The sequence below is a fragment of the Oncorhynchus keta genome, chromosome 28 (genome assembly GCF_023373465.1).
Source record: "Oncorhynchus keta strain PuntledgeMale-10-30-2019 chromosome 28, Oket_V2, whole genome shotgun sequence".
Taxonomy (NCBI): Eukaryota; Metazoa; Chordata; class Actinopteri; order Salmoniformes; family Salmonidae; genus Oncorhynchus; species Oncorhynchus keta.
Genome location: NC_068448.1, coordinates 71,826,205 through 71,844,092, shown reverse-complemented (window position 1 = coordinate 71,844,092; position 17,888 = coordinate 71,826,205). Strand labels below are relative to the sequence as shown.

The 17,888-nt window shown below is 42.9% G+C and overlaps 1 protein-coding gene across 9 annotated transcripts in view; it reads left to right on the top strand.

The window, feature by feature from the left end:
* Nucleotides 1-17,888, top strand: part of LOC118397907 (receptor-type tyrosine-protein phosphatase mu-like) — a 344,875-nt gene that overhangs the window by 67,857 nt on the left and 259,130 nt on the right. For all 9 annotated transcript variants that reach the window (XM_052483784.1, XM_052483786.1, XM_052483782.1 and 6 more), the window contains exon 2: nucleotides 4,017-4,139. In XM_052483784.1, coding sequence (XP_052339744.1) covers nucleotides 4,017-4,139 — 123 coding nt within the window. The remainder of the gene's footprint in view (nucleotides 1-4,016; nucleotides 4,140-17,888) is intronic.

The window sequence follows — 17,888 nt, the reverse complement described above, 5'->3', positions numbered from 1 at the left end:
TCAGTCGTGAGGCTTACATCTAATTGCTGTATAAGATGAATGAGTGAGGATGATACTGTTAGAAATTGTGTAATGTGATATTGGACTGCAGCGCAGCAGTCAAAAAATATTACTAGAAAATATTCATATTCATGAAATCACAAGTGAAATATAACGAAACACAGCTTAGCCTTTTGTTAATCACCCTGTCGTCTCAGATTTTGAAATGATGCTTTACAGCGAAAGCAATACAAGCGTTTGTAAGTTTATCGATAGCCTAGGATAGTGTTATATACACTTAGCATCAGGAAGCTTGGTCACGAAAATCAGAAAAGCAATCAAATTAATCGTTTACCTTTGAGCTTCGGATGTTTTCACTCACGAGACTCAGACAGCAAATGTTCCTTTTGTTCCATAAAGATATTTTTTATATCCAAATACCTCCGTTAGTTTGCATTATGCCTAGGAATCCACCGGAAATAGCGGTCACGACAATGCAGACAAATTCCAAATTATATCCATAATATCGACAGAAACATGGCAAACATTTTTTATAATCCATCCTCAAGGTGTTTTTCAAATATCTATTTGATAATATATCAACCGGGACAGTTGGCTTTTCACTAGGACCGGGGGGAAAAATGGCTACCTCTCTGTGTTGCACAAAAATCACACCGAGCCAACAACAGACCACTTACGCAATGTGGACGTTTACGCTCATTCTTCAAAATAAAGGCATGAAACTACATCTAAAGGCTGTAGACACCTTAGGGAAGTCACAGAAAAAAGGAATCTGGTTGATATCCCTTTCAATGGGCAATAGGGATGCATAGAAAGACAAGGGTTTCAAAATAAGTCACTTCCTGATTGGATTATTCTCAGGATTTCGCCTGCAATATCAGTTCTGTTATACTCACAGACAATATTTTTACAGTTTTGGAAACTTTAGTGTTTTCTATCCTAAGCTGTCAATTATATGCATATTATAGCATCTGGTCCTGAGAAATAGGCAGTTTACTTTGGGAATGTTATTTTTCCAAAAATAAAAATGGTGCCCCCTAGCTTCAAGAGGATAATGAAGGAAACTCCAATTCCCTAAAACGTTTCACTAAGTCATTGGCACGCCCCCAGGGGCACAGACAGGACCTGACTTCATGAGACAGCCCTTATCTGCTCTTCCGAATAAAACCCCCACCCGGGTTTTCTATCACCAGACCAGCTTACCTCGATAACAAGAGGGCCAAGGTTTGAGAGGAGACCATGTTTCTCTCAATTACGAGAGGACGAAGGTTGCAGCCCAGCTTACCTCGATAACGAGAGGGCCAAGGTTTGAGACCAGACTGCTGAATCTTTTAACCATCCCACGTGGTTAAACTCTTAGACAATCGTTACCGACAGAATATGAACAAGTCTTTGATATTAATTACTAGTCTTTAGCTAGGAGTTTAGTATCATTGAACGCGAAGACCGACAACCCCCGAAACATCTGTTCTGTAACCACATGAATAAATGTCACACTCAACTATCCATCCTAACCACGACAGAGAGAGAGGGACGGAAAAACTCGCCAACAGAAACAAACTTTTCAACAGAGATCCCGACGACACACTGAGCTTAAATATATATATTGATTGCAATTATTCCCGAATGAGTGAGCGTTCATGTGCAAAGGATTATCATTTCAATTGTTATAATTATCAACTTTGTAGTGTCTCATCTCAGATGACCCCCACTTCCTTTTTGTCCACCAAGCCGCCTTACCGGTTTATCCCACTAGGGAAACTCCGTAAATTTCCTTGTAACTATCTACTGTTTTGTTTATGCATTTCTGTGAATTACTTAGTTAGTAAATAAATTATTTAAGACAATTGATGTATTGATGACTCATAGTGAAAACTGGGTTCGTGCAGATTTACGGCGTTTGGAATGAGACTAACGTGAGGTAAAGAAGAATTCATTAATCAGAAGACTATTGATCAGATATGAAAATATCTGTAAATTATAACTTTATAATCTGAATATTTTCCTTGGTGCCCCGACTTCCTAGTTTAAAAAAAATAAAAATGTACCTTTATTTTACTAGGCAAGTCAAGAACAATTTGTTATTTTCAATGACTGCCTAGGAACAGTGGGTTAACTGCCTGTTCAAGGGCAGAATGACAGATTTTGTACCTTGTCAGCTCGGGGATTTGAACTTGCAACCTTTTGGTTACTAGTCCAATGCTCTAACCACTAGGCTACACTGCCGCCCCAATTACAGTTACATGATTAATCAGTTTTATCGCGTAATAATAATTAAAGAGTTATTTGCTAAAGATTAATCTTCAGTTTAATGATACCAAAGACACTACAGTTCCGTCAAACTCCGAGCGAAGCAGCTCCAAGAAATATTCTGTCAGTGTTGTTGCTGGCTGGTTGGCCACGACAGTTCTTTCCCATCCGCACAGTATACAACAAGGGTTTAAATTACACCCATCTTGGAAACATGCATCTTGGATTCAGTTTTGACATAGTGTCACTAAATATATTCATCCACCGTCTTTTCAAGGAAAGAAATCTCACCCGTGCAGCCAAAAAAACACTGCATAAGGATCCGCCCCTTTAAAAAAAATGTTTTGCCTAAAATTACATAAGTAAATCTAACTGCCTGTAGCAAGGATATGCATATTCTTGGTACCATTAGAAAGGAAACACTTTGAAGTTTGTGTAAATGGTAAAGGACTGTAGGAGAATATAACCCAGATGTGGTAATAGATGATACAAAGAAAAAAAAACATTATTTTGTATTTTTTTTGTACCATCTTTGAAATGCAAGAGAGGCCTTAATGTATTATTCCAGCCCAGTTGCAATTTAGGTTTTTGCTAGATGGCAGGAGTGTATGTGCAAAGTTTTAGACTGACCTAATGAACCATTGCAGTTCTGTTCAAAATGTTGTATCAGACTGCCCAAATGTGCCTAATTTGTTTATTAATAACTTGTCATGTTCAAACTTGAGCACTCTCCTCAAACAATAGCATGGTTTTATTTCACTGTAATAGCTACGGTAAATTGGACAGTGAAGTTAGATTAACAAGAGTTTAAGCTTTCTAATCGCTTTAGCCTGCGTTAGCTCAACTGTCCTGTTGAAGCAACACCGATCCCGAAGAAGTTAATAGTACGTACATGGAAAGGCAGATTTACACACTTCCTCTTGTGAATACGTCAATAGTGATCTTTTCTTTGTTGATTTATTCACTCTTTCCACGATAGGTGGTTGATGATAAAATCCTCTGCCCAATTCACAGAATGTCACGCCGGGGAATAAACAATATGTGCAACACTCCGGCATAAGGGAAGCTGTTTCATATTACGGTGGCAGGCAGGCCTTTGTTCAATCACCTCAGAACTTGCTTAGACTTGAAAATACACTGAGGAAATTGCACATGGCAGCGGATTTATATTCAACCCTTTTTATATGGATGTGAGAAGAAGTCAAAAGTCGGCCTCCCTCCCTCACTGCCAGGTATATAGATATCAGTTAGAAGTAGTTGTGACAGTTGGGGAATCTGTCAGTGCTCTGAGCATTGTAAGAAGGACTATTGTCAAGTTGTGGTAGGAGTTGGCATTCTGTTGTGTTTCTCAGTGTCTTTGTGGTTGTCCTAATGCCAGGAGTGCCTGTTACCACAAGGAGCATGGGGGGGGGGGGTTTGACAAAGCCTCCTAGTGATAGAGTTCAGGTGATAGCCTGGCCTGTAGTGGCTGTGATGACATTGGACAGCCATATGCTATTGTACTATGTGCAACTGCAAACAAGCTACAAGACTTGTTTTCTATATTTAGCTATTCTGTATTCTTTTGTTATCTGTCGGTTGTCTGTCTCTGTCCGTCTGCCTCTCTGTCCGTCTGCCTCTCTGTCCGTCTGCCTCTCTGTCCGTCTGCCTCTCTGTCCGTCTGCCTCTCTGTCCGTCTGCCTCTCTGTCCGTCTGCCTCTCTGTCCGTCTGCCTGTCAGTCTCATTGAATGTGTGGTTGTAAATCCTGTCTTATTGTGTTCCTCAGGTGACTGTAACTTTGAGAGGCCCTACACGGCATGTGGCTACAGCCAGGGTAAGGATGACCACTTTGATTGGGAGCAGGCCAACACCAAGGCGAGGCCGTCGCCCAACCCCTGGATGCCCACAGGTCAGTCACTTTTCATCCCCCCCACCACCACCACCAAACAGAAAGCCCCTAAAAAATACAGCACCCATTCAACCTCATGACACACTCAATAAGCATTTTCTCTTATTGTGTTATCAGGGGTAATTCTCCCAGGGAGAGAAATCCCCCCCCCCCCTGGGAATGACTGTCTTCTACAGATAAGGTGGTTCCTTTTTTAATGTTTACTCTCTTAAAGAAAACACAGCAGATTTATGCTCTGCTCAGCATTGGGCTGTATTCATTCAACATTATTACTCTCCCATTGTTAGGCCCCACGACTCATTACCTCCCTCTGATGGGGCAACGATAGTTGCAGCGAAACGTTGCGCCAACGCTTAGAAATGGCTTGGCGATGGCGACTGCTAGGACCCTTCTAATAGGGTCTTACAACTCATTCACTCCTGTGTGAGCAGAGGTTTCTGTGGATAGAATGAGCACAGGATGAAACAGTCTGTAGTGTTCCACAGCACAGCCAGTGTGAATTCATCTATGGTATTCATGGAGGGTTGATGTTTACCTTGCCTCTGTAGACTGGTTAGTGCTGGTTGTTGAGCAGAACCTAGCCCAATGGTTGACAGAGGAAGATTCAGCCAGTGATGAATGGGGTGCAGGGTAAACAAACAGCTCCCTTTTTTCCTCCGAATTTTCGGAACACAGTTTTTGTTGTGCAAGGTGATCTCTTTAAAGATCAATGCATGTTGTCTTTGTTATTGTTTTCAATGTGTTGTTGATAAATGGAGGTGGGGAGCATTTGAAAGAGGGGTAAAAAAAAAGCGTTATGTATATATTGTGCATTTGCGATGATGTCAGAGGGGGGATAACAGTGGTGGTTGTTTGCAGTAACTTGTTGTAATATCCCAAACGGACGTGGCAGTTTCACCAGTTAAGGATTTCCGCTTTAAATCAGTCTGTTAGTATGTAGCCGTAGCTTGACACGCCACTAGTGCACCGTTTGATTTGTTAGACATTCCATAGATCAAGTATCATTCAAGTACTCCTTAATTTTTCATGTGTTTTGGGCACAGGTTGGCATGTATTGGGATGACTCGTGTCCCGGGGGCAGCTCTGCAGGGTCGTCACTAGCTGCCACAGCCATAAAAATCACATTTTAAACATAACCTTAACGACACAGCTAACCTTAACGACACAGCTAACCTTAACGACACAGCTAACCTTAACGACACAGCTAACCTTAACGACACAGCTAACCTTAACGACACAGCTAACCTTAACGACACAGCTAACCTTAACGACACAGCTAACCTTAACGACACAGCTAACCTTAACGACACAGCTAACCATATGCCTTAAAGTAAAACTAAAAAGCACATTTTTGTTTTCATTCATTTTATCAAATATATATCGAGTTGAAATCGAAAGTGTACATACACCTTAGCCAAATACATTTACACTCAGTTTTTCACAATTCTTGACATTTAATCCTATATTTAATCCTATATTCCCTGTCTTATGTCAGTTAGGATCATCACCACTTTTATTTTAAGAATGTGAAATGTCAGAATAATAGTAGAGTGATTTATTTAAACTTTTATTTCTTTCATCACAATTCCAGTGGGTCAGAAGCTTGCATACACTCAATTAGTATTTGGTAGCATTGCCTTTTAAATAGTTTAATTTGGGTCAAATGTTTCAGGTAGCCTTCCACAAGCTTCCCACATTAAGTTAGGTGAATTTTGGCCCATTCGTCCTGACAGAGCTGGTGTAATTGAGTCAGGTTTGCAGCCTTCTTGCTCGCACACACTTTTTCAGTTCTGCCCACAAATTTTCTATAGGATTGAGGTCAGGGCTTTGATGGCCACTCCAATACCTTGACTTTGTTGTCCTTAAGCCATTTTGCCATAGCTTTGGAAGTATGCTTGGGGTCATTGTTCATTTGGAAGACCCATTTGCGACTAAGCTTTAACTTCTTGATTGATGTCTCGAGATGTTGCTCAATACATCCACTTACTTTTCGTTCTTCATGATGCCATTTCTTATGTGAAATGCACTCGTCCCTCGTGCAGAAAAGCACCCCAACAACATGATGCTGCCACCCCCGTGATTCACGGTTGGGATGGTGTTCTTCGGCTTGCAAGCGCCCACTTTTTTTCTCCAAACATAACATAATGAATTTGCAAATAAATTCATAAAAAACCCGACAATATGATTTTCTGGATTTTCTTCTTCTCATTTTGTCTGTCATAGTTGAAGTGTACCTATGATGAAAATTACAGGCCTCATCTTTTTAAGTGGGAGAACTTGCACAATTGGTGGCTGACGAAATACGTTTTTGTGTGTGTGTGTGTGTGTGTGTGTGTGTGTGTGTGTGTGTGTGTGTGTGCGTGTGCGTGTGCGTGCGTGCGTGCGCGTGTGTGTGTGTAAAAAAGTATTTACATATATACACTGCTCCAAAAAATAAAGGGAACACTTAAACAACACAATGTAACTCCAAGTCAATCACACTTCTGTGAAATCAAACTGTCCACTTAGGAAGCAACACTGATTGACAATACATTTCACATGCTGTTGTGCAAATGGAATAGACAACAGGTGGAAATTATAGGCAATTAGCAAGACAACCCCAATAAAGGAGTGGTTCTGCATGTGGGGACCACAGACCACTTCTCAGTTCCTATGCTTCCTGGCTGATGTTTTGGTCACTTTTGAATGCTGGAAGTGCTTTCACTCTAGTGGTAGCATGAAACGGAGTCTACAACCCACACAAGTGACTCAGGTTCGGCAGCTCATCCAGGATGGCACATCAATGTGAGCTGTGGCAAGAAGGTTTGCTGTGTCTGTCATCGTAGTGTCCAGAGCATGGAGGCACTACCAGGAGGCAGGCCAGTACATCAGGAGACATGGAGGAGGCCGTAGGAGGGCAACAACCCAGCAGCAGGACCGCTACCTCCACCTTTGTGCAAGGAGGAGCACTGCCAGAGCCCTGCAAAATGACCTCCAGCAGGCCACAAATGTGCATTTGTCTGCTCAAACGGTCAGAAACAGACTCCATGAGGGTGGTATGAGGGCCCGATGTCCACAGGTGGGAGTTGTGCTTACAGCCCAACACCGTGCAGGACATTTGGCATTTGCCAGAGATCACCAAGATTGGCAAATTCGCCACTGGCGCCCTGTGCTCTTCAGATGAAAGCAGGTTCACACTGAGCACGTGACAGAGTCTGGAGATGCCGTGGAGAACGTCCTGTGGCCTGCAACATCCTCTAGCATGACCGGTTTGGCGGTCAGTCAGTCATGGTGTGGGGTGGCATTTCTTTGGGGGGGTCGCACAGCCCTCCATGTTCTTGCCAGAGGTAGCCTGACTGCCAATAGGTACCGAGATGAGATCCTCAGACCCCTTGTGAGACCATATGCTGGTGTGGTTGGCCCTGGGTTCCTCCTAATGCAAGACAATGCTAGACCTCATGTGGCTGGAGTGTGTCAGCAGTTCCTGCAAGAGGAAGGCATTAATTCTATGGACTGGCACGCCAGTTCCCCAGACCTGAATCCAATTGAGCACATCTGGGACATCATGTCTCGCTCCATCCACCAATGCCACGTTGCACCACAGACTGTCCAGGAGTTGGCGGATGCTTTAGTCCAGGTCTGGGAGGAGATCCCTCAGGAGACCATCCACCACCTCATCAGGAGCATGCCCAGGCATTGTAGGGAGGTCATACAGGCATGTGGAGGCCACACACACTACTGAGCCTCATTGACTTGTTTTAAGGACATTACATCAAAGCTGGATCAGTCTGTAGTGTGGTTTTCCACTTTAATTTTGAGTGTGACTCCAAATCCAGACCTCCACGGGTTGATAAATTTGATTTCCATTGATACTTTTTGTGTGATTTTGTTGTCAGCAAATTCAACTATGTAAAGGAAAAAGTATTTAATAAGAATATTTCATTAATTCAGATCTAGGATGTGTTATTTTAGTGTTCCCTTTATTTTTTTTTACATACATACATACATAAATACATACATGCATACATACATACATACATACATACATACATACATACATACATACATACGTGTGTATGTATGTGTGTATATATATGTATGTATGTGTATATATACAGTGCCTTGCGAAAGTATTCGGCCCCTTTGAACTTTGCGACCTTTTGCCACATTTCAGGCTTCAAACATAAAGATATAAAACTGTATTGTTTTGTGAAGAATCAACAAGTGGGACACAATCATGAAGTGGAACGACATTTATTGGATATTTCAAACTTTTTTTAACAAATCAAAAACTGAAAAATTGGGCGTGCAAAATTATTCAGCCCCTTTACTTTCAGTGCAGCAAACTCTCTCCAGAAGTTCAGTGAGGATCTCTAAACTATCCAATGTTGACCTAAATGACTAATGATGATAAATACAATCCACCTGTGTGTAATCAAGTCTCTGTATAAATGCACCTTCACTGTGATAGTCTCAGAGGTCCGTTAAAAGCGCAGAGAGCATCATGAAGAACAAGGAACACACCAGGCAGGTCCGAGATACTGTTGTGAAGAAGTTTAAAGCCGGATTTGGATACAAAAAGATTTCCCAAGCTTTAAACATCCCAAGGAGCACTGTGCAAGCGATAATATTGAAATGGAAGGAGTATCAGACCACTGCAAATCTACCAAGAACTGGCCGTCCTTCTAAACTTTCAGCTCATACAAGGAGAAGACTGATCAGAGATGCAGCCAAGAGGCCCATGATCACTCTGGATGAACTGCAGAGATCTACAGCTGAGGTGGGAGACTCCGTCCATAGGACAACAATCAGTCGTATATTGCACAAATCTGGCCTTTATGGAAGAGTGGCAAGAAGAAAGCCATTTCTTAAAGACATCCATAAAAAGTGTAGTTTAAAGTTTGCCACAAGCCACCTGGGAGACACACCAAACATGTGGAAGAAGGTGCTCTGGTCAGATGAAACCAAAATTGAACTTTTTGGCAACAATGCAAAACATTATGTTTGGCGTAAAAGCAACACCCTGAACACACCATCCCCACTGTCAAACATGGTGGTGGCAGCATCATGGTTTGGGCCTGCTTTTCTTCAGCAGGGACAGGGAAGATGGTTGAAATTGATGGGAAGATGGATGGAGCCAAATACAGGACCATTCTGGAAGAGAACCTGATGGAGTCTGCAAAAGACCTGAGACTGGGACGGAGATTTGTCTTCCAACAAGACAATGATCCAAAACATAAAGCAAAATCTACAATGGAATGGTTCAAAAATAAACATATCCAGGTGTTAGAATGGCCAAGTCAAAGCCCAGACCTAAATCCATTCGATAATCTGTGGAAAGAACTGAAAACTGCTGTTCACAAATGCTCTCCATCCAACCTCACTGAGCTTGAGCTGTTTTGCAAGGAGGAATGGGAAAAAATGTCAGTCTCTCGATGTGCAAAACTGATAGACATACTCCAAGCGACTTACAGCTGTAGTCGCAGCAAAAGGTGGCGCTACAAAGTATTAACTTAAGGGGGCTGAATAATTTTGCACGCCCAATTTTTCCGTTTTTGATTTGTTAAAAAAGTTTGAAATATCCAATAAATGTCGTTCCACTTCATGATTGTGTCCCACTTGTTGTTGATTCTTCACAAAAAAATACAGTTTTATATCTTTATGTTTGAAGCCTGAAATGTGGCAAAAGGTCGCAAAGTTCAAGGGGGCCGAATACTTTCGCAAGGCACTGTATATATACAAACTGTGGGCAGTTGTCGTTTCTGAGGGAAAATGAGAACCTCTTGTAAGATCCTCTTCAATCATTTCACATGAATTGAGCCTCAGCCACAATGACATTGACATCCATTCATGAAATGTTCAATGCCTCTTTCATTTTCTGTCCAATGAGGTCCCTGGGTACGGAATTGATCGCCTCCTCAATTTCTAACGGAAGAGTTATTGCCACAAAGGGAATCGACTAGCACCCTTTGATAATTGACTGAGAAGGAAGAGGAGGCCACTCAGTCACTCGATAATAAAGGTGACGCCTTTGGACAAATGGACCCATTTTCCCTCTTAAATCTGATAAATCAGAGGTCCAGTCATGTGAAAGCTGCTCTCACTTTCTTCGCTCTCATCCGGTCCGCCAGCTGACAGCCAGGGCATATTTAATTACCTGGACTTTAGCTAATCCCCCCCACCTTCAACACTACCTTCACGTCTGTCGTCCAATGACCCCTCTGCTTGAGAAATTACCTGACAGAGCCAGGAAAGGAAGGAAGTTGGAGGTGTTTACTTTGCCATCAGACGGGTGATTTATGTTGCTATGATGGGGAGGCAGCGGAAGGTTAAAGCGTGCCTCGGTGAAGGACCGTGACCTAGACATTCAGGCTCTGGCTCCCGGACCTTTTCATTTACGGCCGGCACGGCGAAAGGAACTGGATGACATATTGTTTTCTCTCAGGAGCGTCCCTGCTGGGAGGCGACTCAGTTTCTCTCTGATGGTTGGAATTGGAAGCAATTAGTCTGCTGTGTTTTATCCCCCCTTCTCTTCCGATTTCCTCCGCTGTGATTTATGGAGCATGGAGGGGTGGTGGAGATGAATCAAGCCCCTTCATTTTCACGCTGTGGGTGGAATGACACCCCTCAAACCTGGATTGGTGTCAGCGGCCGGCTAGGGCCATGTCATGTGATGTTTTGTTTTTGCTGGTATAGTAGCTGCTCAAAGCTAATTTGAGCGCAGCTGACAACTGTTGAGATGAATTATCTCTATATGTATAACTGGGTCACGTCAGTTGGACCTTTGCCACTCAGTATTACCTACTGTATGAGTGTCTGATTTAAGGAGTAGCCTGTCGTAGTAGAATTATATATTCCCTTTCTCATCTTACAGCGAAAGTCCCATATCCAAATGTTTCCACCAGGCCACATTACGTTATGTCTCGAAAGGCACTGGAGGATGAGAAGGACAAGATGGCCACTGTCCTGACATGAATCCTAGTTCTGAGTGAACTCTGACCCTGATAGGCCATAGCCACTAGAGGTTGACCGATTATGATTTTTCAACACCGATGCCGATTATTGGAGGACCAAAAAAAGCCAATACCGATTTTTTTTAAAGTAATTTAAATATATATTTTTTCAATTGTATTTATTATTTTTATATATAAAATAAGTGACAATTACAACAATACTCAATGTACACTTTTATTTTAACTTAATATAATACAGAAATAAAATCAATTTAGTCTCAAATAAATAATGAATCAATAAATTTGGTTTAAATAAACAGTGTTGGAGAATAAACACAGTGTTGGAGAAGAAAGTAAAAGTGCAATATGTGCCATGTAAAAAGGCTAACGTTTAAGTTCCTTGCTCAGAACATATGAAAGCTTGTGGTTCAATATTCCCAGTTAAGAACTTTTAGGTTGTAGTTATTATACAACTTTTTCTCTCTATACCATTTGTATTTCATATACCTTTGACTATTGGATGTTCTTATAGACACTATAGTATTGCCAGACTAATCTCAGGAGTTGATAGGCTTGAAGTCATAATCAGCTACTGTTTGAATGAATACTAACGAGCCTGCTGCTGCCTACTACCGCTCAGTCAGACTGCTCTATCAAATATCAAATGATATACTTAATTATAATATAATAAAAACACAGAAATACTAGGCTTTTTTTTTTATACTTCCGGCGCCGACAGCCGCCTCGCTTCGTGTTCCTAGGAAACTATGCAGTTTTTTTTTTTTTAAAACATGTTATTTGTTATAATGGTACCCCAGGTTAGGTTTCATTACATACAGTCGGGAGGAACGACTGAAATATAAGAGCAACGTCATCATCACAACCAGGAATACGACTTTCCCGAAGCGGATCCTGCATTTTGCCCACCACCCAGGACAATGGATCGGATCCCAGCCGGCGAACCTAAACAACATCTCCGTAAAAGGGGCAAACAAAGCAGTCTTCTGGTCAGGCTCCGGAGACGGGCACATCGCGCACCACTCCCTAGCATACTACTCGCCAATGTCCAGTCTTTTGACAACAAGGTTGATGAAATCAGAGCAAGGGTAGCATTCCAGAGAGACATCAGAGACTGTAACCTTCTTTGCTTTATGGAAACATGGCTCACTCAAGACACGCTATCGGAGTCGGTGCAGCCAGCTAGTTTCTTCACGCATCGCGCCGACAGAAACGAGCATCTTTCTGGTAAGAAGAGGGGCAGGGGGTATACCTTATGATTAACGAGACGTGGTGTGATCATAACAACATACAGGAACTCAAGTCCTTCTGTTCACCTGACTTAGAATTCCTCACAATCAAATGTCGACCGCATTATTTACCGAGAGAATTCTCTTCGATTATAATCACAGCCTTATTCCCCCCCAAGCAGATACATGGATGGCCCTGAACAAACTTTATTTGACTCTATGTAAACTGGAAACCACATATCCTGAGGCTGCATTCATTGTAGCTGGGGATTTTAACAAGGATAATCTGAAAACAAGACTCCCTAAATTCTATCAGCATATCGATTGTGCAACCAGTAAAACCCTGGATCGTTGTTATTCTAACTTCCGCAACGCATATAAGGCCCTCCCCCGCCCTACTGCCGGAAAAGCTGACCACGACTCCATTTTGTTGCTTCCAGCCTATAGACCGAGACTAAAACAGGAAGCTCCCGCGCTCAGGTCTGTTCAGCGCTGGTCCGACCAATCTGATTCCACACTTCAAGACTGCTTCGATCACGTGGATTGGAATTTGTTCCGCATTGCGTCCAACAACAACATTGACGAATACGCTGATTCGGTTAGCGAGGTCATTAGAAAGTGCATCGGCGATGTTATACCCACAGCAACTATTAAAACATTCCCAAACCAGAAACCGTGGATTGATGGCAGCATTCGCGCGAAACTGAAAGCGCAAACCACTGTTTTTACCAGGGTAAGGTGACTGGAACACATGACCGAATACACAGTGTAGCTATTCCCTCCCCAAGGCAATCAAACAAGCTAAGCGTCAGTATAGAGACAAAGTAGAGTTGCGATTCAACGGCTCATACACAAGGTATGTGGCAGGGTCTACAGTCAATCACAGATTACAAAAACCAAACCAGCACCGTCGTGGACCAGGATGTCTTGCTCCCAGACAGACCAAATAACTTCTTTGCTCGCTTTGAGGACAATACAGTGCCACTGACACGGCTCGCTACCAAAACCTGCGGACTCTCCTTCACTGCAGCCGACGTGAGTAAAACATTTAAACGTGTTAACCCTCTCAAGGCTGCAGGCCCAGACGGCATCCCCAGCCGCGTCCTCAGTGCTTACGGACATATTCAATAAATCCTTATCCCAGTCTGCTGTGCCCATATGCTTCAAGAGGACCACCATTGTTCCTGTTCCCAAGAAAGCGAAGTTAACCGAGCAAAACGACTACCGCCCCGTCATCATGAAGTGCTTTGAGAGACTAGTCAAGGTCCATATCACCTCCACCCTACCTGACACCCTAGACCCACTCCAATTTGCTTACCGCCCCAATAGGTCCACAGACAACGCAATCGCAACCACACTGCACACTGCCCTAACCAATCTGGACAAGAGGAATACCTATGTGAGAATGCTGTTCATCTAATACAGCTCAGCATTTAACACCATAGTACCCTCCAAACTCATCATCAAGCTGGAGACCCTGGGTCTCGACCCCGGCCAGTGCAACTGGGTACTGGACTTCCTGATGTACCGCCCCCAGGTGGTAAGGGTAGGTAACATCTCCACCCTGCTGATCCTCAACACTGGAGACAAGGGTGCGTTCTGAGCCCTCTCCTGTACTCCCTGTTCACCCACGACTGCGTGGCCATGCACGCCACCAACTCAATCATCAAGTTTGCGGACGACACTACAGTGGTAGGCTTGATTAACAACAACAACGACGAGGGAGGAGGTGAGGGCCCTCGGAGTGTGTTGACAGGAAAACAACCTCACACTCAACGTCAACAAAACAAAGGAGATGATCGTGGACTTCAGGAAACAGCAGAGGGAGCACCCCCCTATCCACATCGACGGGACAGTAGTGGAGAGGGTAGTAAGTTTTTTTTTTTTTTTTTTTTTTTAAGTTCCTCGGTGTACACATCACGGACAAACTGAATTGGTCCACCCACACAGACCGCGTTGTGAAGAAGGTGCAGCAGCGCCTCTTCAACATCAGGAGGCTGAAGAAATTCTGCTCTACACCAAAAGCACTCACAGATGCACAATCGAGAGCATCCTGTCGGACTGTATCACCGCCTGATACGGCAACTGCTCCGCCAACAACCGTAAGGCTCTCCAGAGGGTAGTGAGGTCTGCACAGCGCATCACCGGGGGCAAACTATTTGCCCTCCAGGACAACTACACCACCCGATGTCACAGGAAGGCCATAAAGATCATCAAGGACAACAACCACCCGAGCCACTACCTGTTCACCCCGCTATCATCCAGAAGGCGGGGTCAATACAGGTGCATCAAGGCAGGGAATGAGAGACTGAAAAACAGCTTTTATCGCAAGGCCATCAGACTGTTGAACAGCCACCACTAACATTGAGTGGCTGCTGCCAACATACTGACTCAACTCCAGCCACTTTAATAATGGAAATTGATGTAAAAAATGTATCACTAGCCATTTTAAAAGAATGCCACTTAATATAATGTTTACATACCCTACATTACTCATCTCATATGTATATACTGTACTCGATACCATCGACTGCATCTTGCCTATGCCGTTCTGTACCATCACTCATTCATATATTTTTATGTACATATTATTTATCCCTTTACACTTGTGTCTATAAGGTAGTAGTTGTGGAATTGTTAGGTTAGTTTACTCGTTGGTTATTACTGCGTTGTCGGAGCTAGAAGCACCAGCATTTCGCTACACTCGCATGAATATCTGCTAACCATGTGTATGTGACAAATAAAATTTGATTTGATATGAAGATGGTCAAATCGGGAAACTATCATTTTGAAAACAAAACATTTATTCTTTCAGTGAAATACGGAACCGTTCCCAATTTTATCGAATGGGTGGCAACCCTAAGTCTAAATATTACTGTTGCATTGCACAACCTTTAATGTTATGTCATAATTATGTAAAATTCTGGCAAATTAATTAGGGTCTTTGTTAGGAATAAATGGCCTTTCAACAGTTTGCAATGAGCCATTTGGCCCAAACTGCTGCATATACCCTGACTCTGCTTGCACAGAACGCAAGAGAAGTGACACAATTTCCCTAGTTAATATTGCTTGCGGACATGCATTTCTTTTTACTGCATATGCAGGTGAAAAAATATGCGTGTGTATTGATTTTAAGAAAGGCATTGATGTTTATGGTTAAGTATATCATTATTGCAATGATTATGCTTTTTTGCGAATGAGCTTTTTGTTGAAGTAGTCTGATTCTATGATAAATTTAACAGACACCGCATTGATTATATGCAACGCAGAACAAGCTAGTTAACCTAGTAATTTCACCAACCGTGTGGTGTAGTTTACTAGTGATTATGTGAAGATAGATTTTTTTTTTTTATAAGATTAGGTTAATGCTAGCTAGCAACTTACCTTTGCTCCTTGCAGTCACAAGGTCATTTTGATGCTGCACTCGCGTAACAGGTGGTCTGCCTGTCACGCAGTCTCCTCGTGGATTGCATTAAAATTATAAACAAAAAGGCAGATTATCAATTGTTATAACTTGAAATCTGCCATGCCGATTTAATCGGTGTACCTCTAATAACCTCTTCCTGAGATAGGAGGGCAGAGGGTCGTAAAGGGGGTATAGCTACACTCTAGGGTGTCTCTGAATGGACACACTGGACCTGAGGGTTGTACTTGTAATAATGAGGCCCTCAGTCCCTCTGACCAATGGCTCTGAGGTATTTGAAGAGTGTCCAACAGGGGCTGGTGTCATAGTCAAGTCTCAAAGGGCTCACTGACTGGGCAGTCTCCCAGTCTGTTGTCTGTATTTAGGTATCACTTTGAGGCTTGGGACTTCCTCCATTACCAAGAAGATGGAGATGGGATTGACTCAGAGCTGTTCATAACGAGGTTGTAATGTGGTCAAGTAGTCACGGAGAGCTTTGGAGTCCCAGGGACTTTATTGTCCCCCGTATAGATTACACTATTCTGAACCCATTACGTATCTTTATGTCGGCGATTCATCTTTGAAACTTTACTGTTTATCCGAGACTGACAACCAAGCAGGCGAAATACCTTTAAAAGTTGGAAAGCGCACGGTTGTGAAAAATACATTATCTTTAAGACCAAAGAGGAGAAAGTTGCTTCATTAATGGACGAACCACATCTGTATCGCCAGCGTGCCTTTTTAGACGACACATGACAGATGGAACCTACATTCGCTTATGGCCCCCCCACGTCTAGGAAAACTGAACCTGGGGAATAATGGCTGTCTGAGGCAAGCCGTGAGTAGGATGCGCAGACGTTCTCATTTCTCTTCTGTAACAACCCCATCATGCATTACACCGACAAGTATCACTTTGTAGCGAGAGGGAGGGAACTCATTCTGAAATGTGATCATCAGCGCAATGAGCACACCACTACTCTTCTCATCCATCAACAACAGACAGACTCCTGGTGTATCCAAACCCCCAGTAGAGTTAGATGTACTGTAGAAACTTTAGTAGCCTGCGAGAGCATGGTAGGGCCAAGTCATAAGTCTGGGCTGTCTGTGCTGTTCTGCCCCAATGAAATAATCCTATCGCCCTGCTGTGACTAACGTGTCATTTCAGCATTAGGTAACGTGAGCACAACTGTGGAAAGAGGGTTAAAAGTGGGTGACTTGTGTAACTGCTGGCCTATCATTTATTTAATTTAACCTTTATTTAACTAAGCGAGTCAGTTGAGAACAAAATGCTTATTTCCAATAACGGCCTGGTTAAAGTCGTGGACGAGGGCTGGGAATAAAACAATTACATATAAAAATATATAGGACAAAACACACCACGACAAGAGACACCACAACACTACATAGAGACCTAAGACAGCAACACATGACAAAAGCATGGTAGAAACTCCACATGACAAAAGCATGGTAGAAACTCCACATGACAACACAGCATGGTAGAAACTCCACATGACAACACAGCATGGTAGAAACTCCACATGACAACACAGCATGGTAGAAACTCCACATGACAACACAGCATGGTAGAAACTCCACATGACAACACAGCATGGTAGAAACTCCACATGACAACACAGCATGGTAGAAACTCCACATGACAACAGCATGGTAGAAACTCCACATGACAAGGGCACAAAACATGGTGCAAACATTACTGGGCACAGACAACATCATAAGGCAAGAAGGTCAAGACAACAATACATCATGCGTCACAGTCACAACTGTCAGTGAGCGTGTCCATGATGGAGTCTTTGAATGAAAACCTTCCAGGTTCAGTTTTTTGTTGCAGGTCGTTCCAGTCGCTAGCTGCAGCGAACTGAAAAGACGTCGCGTCGCGACCCAGGGATGTGTGTGCTATCTATAAATTACGTCTGCGTAATCTAGCATGGGTAGAATGGTCATCTGAATCATGTTTAGTTTGGCAGCTGGGGTGAAAGAGGAGCGATTACGATAGAGGAAACCAAGTCTAGATTTAACCTTGTGTTGTGAGGACAGTGCACCGTCTAGCCATACTACCAAGTACTTGTATGAGGTGACTACATCAAGCTCTAAACCCTCAGAGGTAGTAATCACAATGGTGGGAAGAGGGGCTTTCTTCTTATCAAAC